This window comes from Scyliorhinus torazame, chromosome 3 (assembly GCF_047496885.1).
Source record: "Scyliorhinus torazame isolate Kashiwa2021f chromosome 3, sScyTor2.1, whole genome shotgun sequence".
Classification (NCBI taxonomy): Eukaryota; Metazoa; Chordata; class Chondrichthyes; order Carcharhiniformes; family Scyliorhinidae; genus Scyliorhinus; species Scyliorhinus torazame.
Genome location: NC_092709.1, coordinates 154,358,922 through 154,376,109, shown reverse-complemented (window position 1 = coordinate 154,376,109; position 17,188 = coordinate 154,358,922). Strand labels below are relative to the sequence as shown.

At 46.6% G+C, this 17,188-nt stretch overlaps 1 protein-coding gene across 1 annotated transcript in view; it reads right to left on the bottom strand.

Annotated features, from left to right (window-relative positions):
• Positions 1–3,070: 3,070 nt before the first annotated feature.
• The window catches only part of LOC140408762 (ADP-ribosyl cyclase/cyclic ADP-ribose hydrolase 2-like), a 66,016-nt gene continuing 51,898 nt past the window's right edge, over positions 3,071–17,188 (bottom strand). Inside the window, exons 8-9 of the mRNA XM_072496408.1 lie at positions 13,321–13,407; positions 3,071–3,327 (exon numbers count right to left, since the gene is read on the bottom strand). Of these exons, the coding sequence (XP_072352509.1) occupies positions 3,255–3,327; positions 13,321–13,407 (160 nt within the window). The 3' untranslated portion in view covers positions 3,071–3,254. The remainder of the gene's footprint in view (positions 3,328–13,320; positions 13,408–17,188) is intronic.

Below are 17,188 nucleotides of genomic sequence, written 5' to 3'. Positions count from 1 at the left end.
AGAATTCCTACAGTGCAGATGGAGGCTATTCGGCCCATCGAGTCTGCACCAACCCTCTGAAAGAGCATCTCACCTAGGTCCACTGCTCCACCCTATCCCTGTAACCCCACCTAACCTACAGATCCTTGGACACCAAGGGGCAATTTAGCATGGCCAATCCACTTAATCTGCACATCTTTGGACAGTGGGAGGAAACCCATGCAGACTGTGGCGCGGCGTACTCTGCAAGCACGCCGCTTTGGAGGGGGCGGAGCATTGTGAAAGTGGAGCTGCTCCCAATTTCGTCGGGAATTTGGATTCTCCGGCCGTTTGCCGAATGCGATTTCGACGTCGGCGACCGGAGAATCCAACCCATGATTCTGGAGCTGCAGGGAACTTAATCCATTTCATTCTTAAAAGTTCAATGCAACAACATTAGGGAAGGAGGATGGAGAAGGCTGTCTGCCAGCCATGCATTTTCTTCCACCACAAGACCCGAAAGAGCCATTCCAAGTAAGTGCATTGGCGCTCAAATCACATTGTGGTCAAGTCCCCAGACCAGGATTGTGATAAGTCTGAGGCTTTTATGCAACAGTCCCCCGTCAGTATATGGCTTCAACTAGGAGCGGGGCGACAAAAAAGGTGGTGGTGGACCCGAAGAATGTGCTAGGGAAGAAGGACAAAATGGCGGCGGGCAGAGGCCAGGCAGCGTGGATGCAGTGGGCGGAAGAGCAGCAGGAGGGTATCCAGCGCTGCTTCAGAGAGATTAAAAAGGACCTGCTAGAGCCGATGAAGGCGTCTATTGATAAGCTGTTGGAGACATAGACGGCCCAGGGAGTGGCGATCCGCGAGGCTTGACAAAAGATCTCTGACAATGAGGACGAGATCTTAGGCCTGGCGGTAAAGGTGGAGGCGCATGAGGCGCTCTGCAAGAAATGGCAGGAGCGGTTCGAGGAGATGGAGAATCGGTCGAGGCGGAAGAATCTGCGGATTCTGGGCCTCCCGGAGGGGCTGGAGGGGCCGGACGTGGGGGCCTATGTAGTCACCATGTTGAACTCGCTGATGGGAGCGGGGTCCTGCCAGGGGCCCCTGGAGCTGGAAGGGGCCAATAGAGTGTCCCCTGTCCCCCCTGCTCTTCGCACTGGCGATTGAACCCCTGGCTATGGCACTGAGGGAGTCAAGGAACTGGAGGGGGTTGGTGCGGGGTGGGCAGGAGCATAGGGTGTCACTTTATGCGGACGACCTGCTGCTGTATGTGGCGGATCAGGTGGGAGGAATGCCGGAGGTCATGAGGATTCTTAGGGAATTCGGGGACTTTTCGGGGTACAAGCTCAACATGAGGAAGAGCGAGCTATTCGTAGTTCATCCAGGGGACCAGGAGAGGGGGGCCCTGCATAGGCTTAATTTTACAAGGCTGGTGGAGCAAATGGAGGAGGAGTTCAAGAGGTGGGACGCGTTGCCGCTGTCCTTGGCGGGTAGAGTGCAGTCAATCAAAATGACGGTGCTCCCAAGGTTTTTGTTCCTGTTCCAGTGCCTCCCCGTGTTTATCCCAAAGGCTTTTTTCAGGCGGGTTAACAGGAGTATAATGGGGTTTGTGTGGGCGCGAGGGACTCCGAGGGTGAGAAGGGTGTTCCAGGAGCGGAGTAGAGACTGGCGCTGCCCAACCTCTGTGGATACTACTGGGCCGCCAATGCGACGATGGTGCGCAAGTGGATGATGTAGGGGGAGGGGGCTGCATGGAAGAGGCTGGAGACGGCGTCTTGTGTGGGTACGAGTCTGGGGGCGCTGGCAACGGCGCCGCTGCCGCTCCCTCCAAGGAGGTATGCCACGAACCCGGTGGTGGTGGCTGCCCTCAAATTTTGGGGGCAGTGGAGTCGGCACAGGGGGGGAAGTGGGGGCCTTAGCGGGGATCCCATTACGGGGGAACCACCGGTTCGCCCCAGGAAGAACAGGTGGAGGGTTTGCGGGGTGGCACAGGGCAGGGATACAAAAGCTGGGGGACCTGTTTGTGGACGGGAAGTTCGCGAGCCTGGGTCAGCTGGAGGAGAAGTACGGGCTCCCCCGGGGAATACCTTCAGGTACTTACAGGGGACAGGGTGTTCTCGGGGGGGTGGGGAAGATCTCGGAAACTTACCAGGTGATGCAGGAGGAGGAGGAGGCCTCGGTGGTGGAGGTAAAAGGTAAGTGGGAGGAGGAGTTGGGAGAGGAAATTGAGGAAGGGACGTGGGCAGATGCCCTGGGGTGGGTGAACTCTTCCTCATCGTACGCGAGGCTCAGCCTCATACAATTTAAGGTGCTGCACAGGGCACACATGACCGGGACAAGGATGAGTCGGTGTTTTTGGGTTGAGGACAGGTGTGTTAGGTGCTCAGGGAGCCCAGCAAATCACATCCATATGTTCTGGGCATGCCCCGCACTGGAGGAATTTTGGAAGGGCGTAGCGAGGTCGGTGTCGAGGGTGGTAGGATCCAGGGTCAAGCCGGGCTGGGGGCTCGCAATATTTGGGGTGGCAGAGGAGCCAGGAGTGCAGGAGGCGAAAGAGGCCGGAATTCTGGCCTTTGGTCCCTGATAGCCCAGCGAAGGATTCTTCTTCAGTGAAAGGATGCGAGGCCTCCAAGCGTGGAATCCTGGATCAGCGATATGGCGGGGATTATTAAGTTGGAGAGGGTGCAATTCGCCTTGAGAGGGTCGGTACAAGGGTTCTTTAGGCGGTGGCAATCGTTCTTAGACTTCCTGGCAGAGCGGTAGACATTGGTCAATGGCAGCAGCAGCTGGGGGGGGGGGGGGGGGGGGGGTTTACTTTATTTTTTTTTGTTATTTACACTGGAGGGTCTGAGGGGGTGTATATACTTGTTGTATTAAGTCGGGGGGTTAATGTTAATTTATTATTTATGTACAGGGGGGAAGGGGGGTATGGAGGGTTGTTTTTCTGCACTGTGTTTTGTACTTAACCCTGTTGGGTTCCTTTTTCATTTTGTTTTTGATATTTTATGAAAACCTTTAACAAAAATTATTTAAAAAAAAAAAGAATGAGGTTAAATAATTGCAGTTCTTCAGCTCATTTCCCTTCTTAAAATATCAATGATCCTCATTTAGTTTTAACGTACGCATTTATTCTCAAAATTACAAATCAAACTATGATCAACACAAAGCAGGCAATCATAACATATTGCATAATGAAGCTTTCTTAATATCTTTGCAATTCCAGCTGATTGTGTGTTTATGTAGAAACGGCTTCAGAAACTCCATGAAAGTAACTTGAGTGGAAGGCGATGTCAAACATTTGGTGGACCTAAGTTACAGGTTGGTAGGTCCGACTTGAAAACACACTGGATCATTTTAATAGGCCTGTTGAGAAAATAAACTTTTTTGAAACTTAGAATTTGTAAATTTAACTTAAGAGCTAAACTTCGTGATCCAGGTTTTCCACTGAGCAAAAACAATAATAATAATAATCATCATCATTATTGTCACAAGTAAGCTTACATTAACACTGCAATGACGTTACTGTGAAAAGCCCCTAGTCGCCACATTCTGGCGCCAGTTCAGGTGCACAGAGGGAGAATTCAGAATGTCCAAATTATCTAATTAGCACGTCTTTAGCGCCTTGTGGGAGGAAACCGGAGCACTCGGAGGAAACCCACGCAGACACAGCAGGTGGCGGCCGGTTGGGGGGATGATATGGCTGAGGGCAGGATACAAGGGTGGTGGGGTGGAGGGTGGGGGATGGTTTGTGCGGGTGGTGTGAGCACCCATACGGACGGTGGCACCCTGCAGTACCAGGGGCCAAGTTGGGTGGTCAGTAGGGTGCACAGCAAGATGGCTGCCTTGCAGGCTGCGGCAATGGCAGTCCATGCCTGGACACTGTCCCGGTTCCGTGGGGGGTCATTCCGGCCCCATGCCCGTCCCATGACCGTCCCATTTTGTCCCGTTGGGCAAAACCTAATTCCACCTTGTTTTCTGTTCAGTCACTTTTTCAGTTCCAGGGCCATGGGTGATCTTTCTGTTATAACTCCCCTCCATTCCTTGACCACCCCTGGATATTTCCTGCCATTTACATCATTTCAAATATATTAATAGAATGAGGGTGACTCAGTATTCCAGGCCTTTCAATTAAAATTGCAAGTGATATTGTAATTGCACATTAGGAAATGGCAGACTTATTAAGTAGCTACAAACCCACACATAGCAATCCTGCCCTTGCCTCTTCCATTGAGAAGTGGTGTGGAGATGCCGGCGTTGGACTGGGGTGAGCACAGTACGAAGTCTTACAACACCAGGTTAAAGTCCAACAGGTTTGTTTCGATGTCACTAGCTTTCGGAGCGCTGCTCCTTCCTCAGGTGAAAGAACCAGTGGCGCTGATTGGTGTCACCAGGGCACCCTGGCAGTCCACTTGTGTGCCAGCCTGACACTGCCAAGATGCCTAAGTGGCACTGCCATCTGGCATGGGCACTGCCAGGTTGACACTGCCAAGCTGGCATTTTTTCACGTGTGCGATCAAGCTGGGGACGCCCTGCGTGAGTGCTGGGGGGGGGGGTGCAGGGTGATACAGGAACCTTCCCATAAAGCGCTTGGGCTGATTCACCTGAGGAAGGAGCAGCGCTCCGAAAGCTAGTGACATTGAAACGAACCTGTTGGACTTTAACCTGGTGTTGTAAGACTTCGTATTGAGAAGTGGGGCATCTTAGACCCCACACAGTTCAATGAAGTTGGGCCCGGTAAGGGAGTTAGTTCCTGGCATCTCAGAGGACTCATGGACAATGGAGAATGCCTAGCCTAGATTTAGGAACCTTTTGACAGGTAAGTACCAATGATGTTGAGAACTTCACATGTTACAATTATATGTTGAGCTTGATTCAACTCAATGGGAATAAAGTTCCATAGGGAAAGCGTTTAGCAGCGTGTTTCCCGTCGCTCGCAGTGCTGAGAAACACATGACTATATAATGCGACCCGCATTGCATACGGGGCCTCAGCAGGATATCCGCAGTTAAGGCCGTACACAGCCCCATTTTACAGACTGAGGAGTTCCGCTTGCTGGACCTCTCCAGAGCGAGAGATCGGTACGCCATTTTTAAATGCCGCCCAATCTCCGAGGCCCCGGAAGTGACCCCGGACCCTCTTCCAGCCCAAGCGCTTTATGGGAAGCTCCTGTATCACCCTGCACCCACCCAGCACTCACGCAGGGCGTCCCCAGCTTGATCGCGCACGTGAAAAAATGCCAGCTTGGCAGTGTCAACCTGGCAGTGCCCATGCCAGATGGCAGTGCCACTTAGGCATCTTGGCAGTGTCAGGCTGGCACACAAGTGGACTGCCAGGGTGCCCTGGTGACACCAACAGTGCCAGGGCACCACCCTGCCCAAAAGGCATCCCCTAGGAGACCCCCATCAGTGACGTTGCACCTGGTCCCCATTTGTGGGGACCAGTGCTGAACGGCGCTCGCCCAAGACCTCCGAGGTGAAGGAGATGAATCCCAAAGCCTTAGGTACCATGGGAATCTGCACATTCGAGTGAGACGAGCTGTCTCGTTCTAATACGCAGATTTGCCAAAAAGTGATGCTGCCCACAAAGGGCGAGATTTACATCGCAACGTCTCGCGAGATTGCGGTGGACCTCGCGAGGCGTTGCGAGCTGGGTAGATCCTGGGAGCGGGGTCTCCTTGGTTTTATCGGCCATGCTGTTCCGCGCGAGCTTCTTTTTAGGCACAGTGTGGTCGCTGGATCAGACCCATTGTATTATGTTTTTCATACAGTGCTTAATTATAGGGCAATGTTTATAAAGACAAGTGGCCATTAAATCAACCAGTATTTTGCAAGTGTTTAGATGCATTGGAACATTTTATATATTGGCTATCTGTTCCACCACTTCAAAACCTCTATTGACACAACTTTAAAATAGAATATTATGAGTGCTTGACTGAGTTGCAAATGCCGCTAATGGATTCAGCTCAGTAAGTGTTGTTGACTCAGCTGTCAAGTGGACTGTCAGCTTTGTTTTGATTGCCAGTTTTATGAGCAGTTAATAGTATTGATTTCTGAAGGGGCTTTTGAATGACGGTTTGTTTATTTGAACAGTTTCAAGGCTAGGGTGCCTGATATTCACGTACAGAACTGGGCTGATATTTTTTTCTATTATTCATGGGATGTAACCACTGTTGGCAAGGCCAGCATTTGTTGATCCCCTCACTAAATTCCCTTGACCTGTTGCTTGTGTTTCAGAGGGGAGCTAAGAGTCAATCATGTTGCTGGCGCCTGAATCACTTATTGACCAGACTAGGTAAGGTGGCAGATTTCCTTCACTAAAGGATATTAGTGAGTCAGATTTTTTATCAAACAATTAATGATAGTTTCATGGTCAGAATGGACTAACTAACTTACAATTCCAGTGAATGGAGATGGGCCTTCTAACCTGCCCGCTTTGGCAATCACCTGCCTCAGTTCCTATTTCAGGCCTGCTCCAGAAGGCAACAGCCCAACTCCATGCCAACCCCACCATCCCCAAGATAATGTGGTCTGGCACTGCCAGGCAGGAGGAGGGATTCTGATGTCAAGAAGTGACCTGATTCACATCTTAAGGATCAAAATCTGAGTCTAAATCTCTGCTCATCCATAGTCTGTATCTTTTTATCAATTACATCAGGAGAGGCAGTGGTGTAGTAGTATTGTCGCTGGACCAGAGACCCAGAGTAATGTTCTGGCGTCTCAGGTTCAAATCCCACCATAGCAGATGGTGAAATTTGAATTCAATACAATTCTGGAATTTAAAGTCTAATAATGAGCATGAATCCATTGTCAATTGTCATTAAAAACCCATTAAGTTCACTAATGTCCTTTAGGATATGAAATCTGCTGTCCTTACCTGGTCTGGCCTACGTGTGACTCCAGATCCACAGCAATGTGGTTGACTCTTAAATGATCTCAGGGATGGGCAATAACTGCTGGCCCAGCCAGCGACGGCCACATCCCGTTAATAATGAAAAAACTCTGATTTATCTTCCTTACGTCAAAAGTAGATGACCTCAGATTTTTCCACATTGAATCTGTTGTCATTTTGTTGCGTCACTTAATCTATCCAAGTCCCTTTACAACTTTCTGCAATCATCTACGCTATTTATTGTGCCACCTAACTTAGTGACACCTGCAAACTTGCACACAGAGCTTTCCCCTCCTTCATTCAAAGAATTTAAATGTAGAGTAAAGTCCCAGTACAGATCCGTGGGACACACCATTAGTCATATTCTGTTAATTTGAATTCACACCCATTATACCCACTTCCCATTGCTTACCTCCTAAGCAAATCACTATCATGTGAATAGGCTGTCGTGCTTTATTCCCTCACACTTTCATTAACAGTCTCTGATGTGGAACATTGTTAAATGCTTACTAGACACCCATATAAATAACATCCATAGACATGCCCTTACTCCTCAAGATAATTCAACTAGGTTTGTTGGACACGATTTATCAATTGCAATTCCAAGCCACTCTGATCAGTTTTTAGTTGTTCAAATGCTTAGTCATTCTTTCCCAATTAATAGCTACGCCTATAATTTCCTAATTCATCTCTAGTATTATTCTTAATTAGTGAAGTGTATGTGACAGTTTTCCAGTGCATGGAGTGTGCTATAAGACTATAAGACCATAAGACATAGCAGCAGAATTCTGTCACTCGGTCCATCGACTCTGCTCCTCCATTCAATCATTGCTGATATTTTTCTCATCCCCATTCTCCTGCATTCTCCCCATAATGCCTGATCCCCTTATTAATCAAGAACCTATCTATCTCTGTCTTAAAGACACTCAGTGACTTGGCCTCCACAGCCTTGTGCAGCAAAGAGTTCCACAGATTCACCACGCTCTGGCTGAAGAAATTCCTCCTCATCTCTGTTTTAAAGGATCGTCCCTTTAGTCTCAGATTGTGTCTTCTGGTTCTAGTTTTTCCTACAAGTGGAAACATCCTCTCCACGTCCACTCTATCCAGGCCTCGCAGTATCCTGTAAGTTTCAATAAGATCCCCCCTCATCCTTCTAAAGTCCAGTGAGTACAGACCCAGAGTCCTCAACCGTTCCTCATACTACAAGCTCTTCATTCCCGGGATCATTCTTGTGAACCTCCTCTGGTCTCTTTCCGAGGCCAGCACATATTTCCTTAGATACGGGCTCCAAAACGGCTCACAATACTCCCAATGGGGTCCGACCAGAGCCTTATTCAGCCTCAGAAGCACATCCCTGGTCTTGTATTCTAACCCTTTTGACATGAATGCTAACATTGCATTTGCCTTCCTAACTGCTGACTGAACCTGCACGTTAACCTTAAGAGAATCGTGAACAAGGACTCCCAAGTCCCTTCGTGCTTCTGATTTGCCTTCAGTTCCTTCTTCCAGATCATTAATGTACATTGTGAAAAGTTATGGTCCCAGCACAGACCCCTGAGGCACACCACTAATCATCTGCTGCCATCCTGAAAAAGACCCCTTTATCCCCACTCTCTGCCTTCTGCCAGTCAGCCAATCCTCTATCCATGCCAGGATCTTACCCTTAACACAATGGGCCCTTAACTTATTTAACAATCTTCTATAAGGGTTGCTTTAGCACAGCGGGCTAAACAGCCGGCTTGTAATGCAGAGCAAGGCCAGCAGCGCGGGTTCAATCTTGTACCAGCCTCCCCAAACAGGCGCTGGAATGTGGCTTTTCACAGTAACTTCATTGAAGCCTACTTGTGACAATAAGTGATTATTATTATTATTGGCACATTGTCAAAGGCCTTCTGGAAATCTAAATAAATCACCAAAGAGAAAATGCTGGAAAATCTCAGCAGGTTTGGCAGCATCTGTAGGGGGAGAAAGAGCTAACATTTTGAGTTCAGATGACCCTTTGACCCTTTGTCAAAGCTTTGACAAAGGGTCATCTGGAGTTGAAACGTTAGCTCTTTTCTCTCCCTATAGATGCTGCCAAACCTGCTGAGATTTTCCAGCATTTTCTCTTTGGTTTCAGATTCCAGCATCCGCAGTAATTTGCTTTTATCTAAATAAATCACGCCCACTGGTTCTCCTTTGTCTAACTTCCTTGTTACTTCCCCAAAGAACTCTAACAGATTTGTCAGACATGACCTCCCTATGACAAAGCCATGCTGACTCAGTCCTTTTTTTCCATGCACTTTCAAGTACTCCGCAATCTCATCTTTAATAACAGACTCTAAAATCTTACCAATGACCGAAGTCAGGCTAACCAGTTTATAATTTCCTGTCTTCTGCCTCTCTCCCTTCTTAAACAGTGGTGTTACATTAGCCACTTTCCAATCCTCTGGGACTCTTCCTGCCTCCAGTGATTCCTGAAAGATCACCACCAATGCCACCACAATCTCCTCAGCTATCTCTTTTAGAACCCTGGGGTGTTGTCCATCTGGTCCAGGTGACTTATCCACCTTCAGACTTTTCAGTTTCCCCAGAACCTTCTCCTTAGTGATGGTACTGTACTCACCTCTGCCCTCTGGTTCTCCTGGAGCTCTGGCATCCCACTGGTGTCTTCCACCGTGAATACTGATGCAAAATAACTATTCAGTTCGTCTGCCATTTCTTTGTTTCCTATTATTACTTCTCCAGCCACGTTTTCAAGTGGTCCAATGTCTATTTTTGCCTCTCTCTTACCTTTTATACATTAATAATTTCCTCATCTGCTTTTCTTAATAACCAGGAGTCAGAACTATCAAATTCTGGGATTTGTTGACTTTTAATTATTATTTTCTCCAACAGTATTTTTTAAACTTATCCAGTTAATTTCTCTCCTTGTTTATTTTTAGTTGCTTAGCATCTCCAGTATTTTATTCTGATCCTCCACTGTGCAGACTGATATAACATAGCTCCATAATAAATCTGCAATTTTCCAAATTCCAATTCCAATTTCTTAAGAATATAATGGGGGTGACTTCTCTTACAAATGGTGAACATTGCACTCTCTGCTTACACATTTGACTACTTCAGATGCATTTGAAATTAAAGGGCCTGGACTCCTCAGTCACTCTCTTTCGCTTAACATCTTATGAAGGATGCAAATGGCAGAAAATTTGCAGTGGTAGTCAAGCATAATGGAATTAGGATTGATCCTACTCTCCAGGACTCTCCCCTGCCACCCTCCGTTCCACCCAGAGTGTTAACAATAATAGCTGCTATTTGCCCAGGCTGAGGTTTTGTATATATGCTTGCAACTTCAATTTGTGTTAATCGTCGCTGATCGTCAATTGCAAACAGGTAATCAATTCTACAAATTCATACTGATACAAAACTCAGTATTATCCATACATCTTTGGTTACCAAACTTCTGTGTTGCTTTCAGACCACTTTCTTCAATTTTCAAAACTAGACAAAATGGTAAACTTTTCCTCAAGATCTTAAGTAGTCAAGTGTGTAAGGGGGGAGTGCAATGTTCGCCACTGGTAAGAGAAGTCATGCCCATTATATTCTTAAAATTAATTGATATTTTTCCTGACATTTTGAATGAAACTGATTATCTCTTTCAGTGACTAATATAAGAACTATTGATTAGTCTTTCCCCTGTTGCCAGTGGTACAAAGCCCCAACGCCATTGAGGCACTCTGCAAAACTGGGAGAAAAATGTATCCCACAGGTAATGACATTATTAATCGGGCCATAACATCCAATGGAGTGGCAATTGATTCGGATTACCACACTGCTTGAAATTACTCACCTGGAAATCCAGGCAATCATATCTCACTCGGCCTTCCGACTCAGGCCTGATGGGATCTCTGTAGTGCAGCATGTTCCCGGAGCCTACAGTTGAGGGATAGGTATGCCACCCCCCCCCTTTTTGTATTGCACCAGCTGCTGTAAAGGTCCAGCCAAGTTTAACGGTCTTTGACAAGTCAGGGAGAAGTGCATAAGATAAATGGGTAGAATTTGGGTGAGGGGTGGGAGGCAGAGTCACAAGTCAGGCCTGGCTGTGAGAGGTCGGGAGGAGTCGGGCAAGGTACTGGTGGAATTCCATGGGAGGGGTAAGGGTGGGATAGTGCTATAGTTAGATTAATTCTAACTTTTTCTGGGTACCTAATACAGTAATACAGTTGGAACCTTCCGAAGTTTCCAATTTAAACATACATCTTTGTATGCAGGGCAATTGCCCAATGGAACTTTGAACCTCCCAGGCAATTTCCGTGCAATACCTACCTGAGAATTTTTCGGGGGGGGGGGGGGATATTCCCCAGCACATCTTTGGGGAATCTTTCAGACACACTGCCCTGGAGCTTGGAAATTACACGATGATGTTAGAAGCCAGATTTAGGCAACGGAATTGTATTAGAAGCAATTGAAGTTATTGTCATTTGGAGCTATGACTGGCACCAGTCTAATATTTCCATAGTGCAGAGCAGCAGAGGGGGCACAATGAGACAATGGACGTACTCTGTCACCTCCACTGAAGAGAACAGAGTTTACAAATGCCAGTTGGAATAAAGTTTAAGTATTTTGAAGAATACAATTGGCAAAAGTATTGCTTCTGGTGAGACCTACTCGCCTGGATTGGTCACTGCTGTGAGTAATAATATATCCATCTTTTGGTGAAAGGTTTAGTACTTCATATTGAAAGGGCATTGCCAGGATTTGAAAGAATTAGATAAAAGATGGAATAATTCCAGAAATAATGAGCTGGGCTTGAATTCTGAAGGCTAGTAGACAGTAGAAGGAAAAGGCATATGGGGGTAGGTGGCGAACGTTAGAGACATAGGGACATGGAACAGGAATTGGTCATTCAACCCCTTAAGCCTGTTCCATCATTCAATTTCATCATGGTTGAACCGAACCTCAACTTAATTTACCCATTTTTGCTTCATATCAAAAAGTTATCAAACTCAATTTGGAAAATGTCTGCATCCATAAACTTTGGGGGGAGGGGGGTGGGAAGGAAAGAGTTCCAGATTTCGATTGTGCTTTGTATGAAAAAGCGCTTCCTGATTTCATTTCTTAAGTGATGACGACTGAATTTATAGATTATAACCTCCTTGGGATGGATTTTACCGCAACCTTCCAGTGTCTTCTGCCAAGACCAAATGGGGATCACAAGACTGCATTGCCAGCAGCGAGGCCAACAGCAAAGTCTTTTGCAGGATGCAGGCTTAAAATTGGGTGCCTCTGAGGTTGCCAGCCATAAGTGGCTCCCAATGCTGCAGGCCCAGAGGCCTTGCAGCTATGGAGCCTCAGCAGCCCCATCAGGGAGGTGGGTGCAGCTGGGACAGGTCAAAAATTGAGAGGGTTCCTCAACATGGAGGCAACTTCAGAGGCATGGATCAAAATCGAAAAATCATGATGGCGAAGCCATTCGACCCCTCAGAGCAGAGGGAAAGATCTTCTGGATGAATAGTTTGGGCTATGGATGCAGCCTTTCCTCTCTGCCACCCCATCACTGGGGAATAGAGCTTCCAGCTCTAATGGCAATCCCAACCTGCTGCAGGGAAGCTGCCTTTTTAATCTGGGAGCCTCCACATGTGCTGGGGGCGCCTGTTGGTGGCAAAATGCAGATGAGGCTGCAAAATTGCCCCATTCCAGATTTTGACTAGCTGAATTGGCTGCATTTCTCCATGGAGCTGACTGCTGATCCTATTCTCAGTTCTCACCTGGGAAGTTTCTCCGGTAGTCAGAATGCATCAGGAACAACCCTTTACTGTACCCTCTACTTCCAGGTACCCCCCCCAAAAGCCCAACCCCTGACCCTCCTCCAAACCTAGTCCCACATGTTTGGGAAAATGCCACCCCTTATTTTTGATTCTCCCACCACAGGTAATGGGGGGGGGGGGGGTTCTTTTTGTCTACTCGATTGACTCACTTGATCATTTTAAATAGCTTAATCAGATCATCCCTCAAATGCTTAAACTCAAGGAAACACAAGCCATGTTTCTGCAATATGTCATTATAGGTTAACCATTTAAACCCTAGTCAAAGTCTCCAGGTCAAATACTTTCCGATGTTTGCAATCCAAAACTGAATGCAATACTCCAGGTGGTGTCTTAGCAAGGCCCTCTACACTATTGCATAGATTCTTCCCCTTTGTAATCCAGCCCTCAGGGGATAAAGGGTAACAAAGGCTAAGTTATTTTGTTTGTTCTTTTGTGCTGACAAATTTGAAGCCACACGAAAGAATCAGGTGAAGGAGAGAGAGAGAGCACTTTGATGTCAATACAGTAAGGATTAAGAGAGAAGAGAGTATCTTCAGAATTTAAGAAGAGCAAGAGGATCAAATTATCTTAAAATACTGACATGTTACAAAAAATGTTGTGAGAGCTTCTCCAACGTTGCCAACATTATAATGTTTAAATATGAATGGAATATAGTACACACTTGTAATTATCCTTGCATGTGTACTTCATTTTTTTCTCCTTGAGAATCTTTTCCAACACTGCAACACTGCCGACACCGCAGGATTCTCTGCAAATCAAAATATTGACCGAGTTTAGTATAATTGCCAAAATTAATCATAATTTGCAAAACGTAAAGTAACAGTTGGCCTCACTAGCTTGAAAGTCACGACATGTCAAGACTTGCTGAAAAAGTGAAATAGAAAAAGTGCCTGAAATTCCCAACAGGTCTGGCAGCATCTGTGGAGAGAGAAACATTATTAAGGTTTTGAGCTGAATATGATTATTCCTCAGAGGAGTATTCTTCCTCTTCAGAAGAGTATTATTCAAAAATCTCTGTCTCTCCCCACAGACCTGCTGAGTACTCCCAGTGCTTTGGGTTTTTAGTTCAGATTTGCAGTATCCGCAGTGTTTGATTTCTAACCTTCCTGAAAAAGTGTTTAGTAAAGATTTTATTTCACAATATAGATAGGGATGAGAGAACTTATCTTATCACATTGATCAAGAAAGATCAAATTAGCAATAATATGGTGCAGTGGTATTGTCACTGGACCAGAGACCACGGAAATGATCTGGGGACAGTTGGGCAAGCATACATTCAGATCAGTGCTAATGTTCACATTTTCAGTGGTTTAGCTTAGATACTGTGACAGATCAGATAGTAAGCCTGTCTCAGTATAATGCAAATGTGGGTCAGTAAGACAGATAGTCAAGGAGACCAACAGTGGCTCCTTCAGACTTCACTCTCCTTTTACTGTTATTCTGCATGATGTGGAGATGCCGGCGTTGGACTGGGGTGAGCACAGTAAGAAGTCTTACAACACCAGGTTACAGTCCAACAGGTTTGTTTCAAATCGCTAGCTTTCGGAGCACTGCTCCTTCCTCAGGTGAATGAAGAGGTAGGTTCCAGAAACATAGCAACAACGGATGAACAGACATCGCGCGACAATTACCAGGCAGGAATATTCCCTTCCAGTCGGGGAACATTTCAGCAGTCAAGGGCATTCAGCCTCTGATCTCCGGGTATGCGTACTCCAAGGCGGCCTTCAGGACGCGCGACAACGCATAATCGTTGAATAGAAACTTACAGCCAAGTTCCGCACACATGGGTACGACCTCAACTGGGACCTTGGATTCATGTCGCATTACATTCACCTCCCACCATCTGGCCTGGGCTTGTGAAATCCTACCAACTGTCCTGGTTTGAGACAATTCACACCTCTTTAACCTGGGATTACCCCTCTCTCTAGATCTGTAGAGATTTAATTACCTGCAAATGCACGCATTCAAAGCATTGTCTTGCATCTTTGAATTTGTCTGTATAGTAGTGCTCCGAAAGAAACAAACCTGTTGGACTTTAACCTGGTGTTGTAAGGCTTCGTACTGTTATTCTGCAGGCTACTTTGATCAGAAAGGCGAATGATTTTGGTGCAGGGTTGGGTGGTGGGGGTCGCTACACTAGGTAACCTAGGCCAGTGTTTAACACTCAATGTATAGAATGGACAAAGTGGAAAGTAAAGTTGCCTCTTTGTCACCCTGGCAATTTACATCAGTTCCAATGTCAAAATAGCCAACCTCAGTAAAAGGCCACAATGTGCTGGATCACAATGCTTCCATTTCCTACCTCAGCATCTTTCTCAATACCAAACTGGGGACTCATAAAATTCTTCAAAAAAGAAAATACGTACTACTTTTCAGATTGTTGGTTAGTTAAATTATAATATTTCAATTGCCAACAGGTAAATTGATGCATGTTACTCTTATGAGCACAATTCAATCCAAATGCCCCTTTTAAAATTTAAGCATTGAATTGTATAATCAATGCAGAAAAAGGAACAATTTACTCATCATACCAGTGCCAGTTCTTTCAAAATTGCTACACACTTAGTCTAATTCGCCTGGTCTTTCCCATCTCCTTTCAATTTCTTCCTCAAATATATGTCCATTTTCTTTCTAAAAGATAACTGTGGATTTTACTTTCACCACTATATTTTATAGGGCATTCATGTGCGAACAAACCTCGATGTAAAAAGATTCCTTCTGAGCTCTTCCTCTTTACATGCGGTCTATCTGTTGTGTTCTGCTGTCAGGCAGGTCCTAGCTCAAAGTCTCATACATGAGATTCCAGAGTCATTTAATAGAGACCAGCAACTGAGGCGATTCCATTCCTTCCTCGTGATTTTTATTTGAGAACTTGTTGCAACCAAGGATAAAGAGCCCCAACTATCCTTTATGAAGGGGATCATGTGCACCCTTTGGATTTAAATACCCCCACTTGACATCAAATCTGGGGATCTGGGCAGGATTCTCCATTTGGGAGACTATGAGCGGGATTCTCCGTCCCGCCAGCCCCGTTTTCCAGAAGGCGCGGCCCCACCGGCAGCGGGATTCTCTGTTCCTGCAGCCGGCCAATGGGGTTTCCCGTTGTGGCCACCCCTACGCTGTTGGGAAACCCACAGGCGCTTCCGGCAGACCGGAAGATCCCGCAACATGATCTCCCACCGGAGGTGAATTACTTTCTCAAATATATGTCCATTTTCTTCTTAAAAGGTAACTGTGGATTTTACTTTCACCACTGTATTTGATAGGGCATTCATGTGCGATCAAACCTTGATGTCAAAATATTCCTTCTGAACTCTTCCTCTTTACTTAGGGTCTATCTGTTTAGTTTTATGATCCTCTTTGGATCATAAAGCAGGATCCAATTCAATGTTCCATGCCATACAAATTTATGTGTGGCATGGACTTTTACTGATTCCCAAGGAATCCCGCTATCAGGCCACCATTTTGAGTGGGCGGCCCGCTAGCGGAGTCCTACGGCTGGCCAACTACCCTCTCCCCACACCGCAAATCAGCCCCGACTGAATCCCCCACTGCACAGCAGCCCCACAGCCCTGGATTGCCTGAGTGTACCCCCCCTACCTCCAAGTACAGGGGTGACCTGATCTGCCTCCCCGGGACCCCAGTAATAGGGAGACCCCCCCCCCCAGGGACCCCTATAATAGGGGGACCCTCCTCCCGGGTCCTGTAATAGGGGGACCCTCCACAGGGATCCCTGTAATGTTTGAACCTGCCCTAGGGATTTCTGTAATTGGGGGAACCCCCTCAGTGACCCCTGTAATAAGGGGATCCCCAGCAACCCCTTTAATAGGCAGACTCCCACACGGACCCCTGATTAAAGGAATGCCCTCCAAAGAACGCCCTCACACACAGACCACAGACCCCAGAAATGGGACTCCTGTCTGGAATCTAGATAGCAGTCCAGACAGGGGCAGTGGTAAGCATTATAGCTGTAATACTTACCTTATAGCTACACGTGTCCAATCCTTGAAGGAGATGAGCTGTGACCTGTGTCTGGTACCCACCGATCCACTAGCTGCAAGCTATTCATAGCATTCGAGTAGTGGTCTGTGATTCACAGCTTCAACAAACTATTTGAAGCTTTGATCCATTCATATTCCTTCATGCTTCAGTGGCCTAAGTGGTGAAACCCCAACGTTTGTGAACAGTGACAACATCAAAGAGATGTAAGTGCATTCCAAGCACTAAGTGCATTCCAATCACTCAAGCGTGTGATTTCATTGCATTTACCTCTCTTTGATGTGGTCAATGTGGGCACCGGAGAATCACGGGAGTCCGGAGCATAGGGAGCCGGGCCCATTAAATAGATGCAAATGGATCATTAAGACCCATTTGTATTTATTTACATCACCCTGCCGGTACGCATTGTAAACCTCGTTCATGCTGCCGGCAGTGGGTCAGCGCTGGTGCCGATTTTCCCCGACATCCAATTCTCTGCGCCATCGGGGAATCTACTCCAGGCGTCCTGAGATGGAGAATTCCGTCTGGGT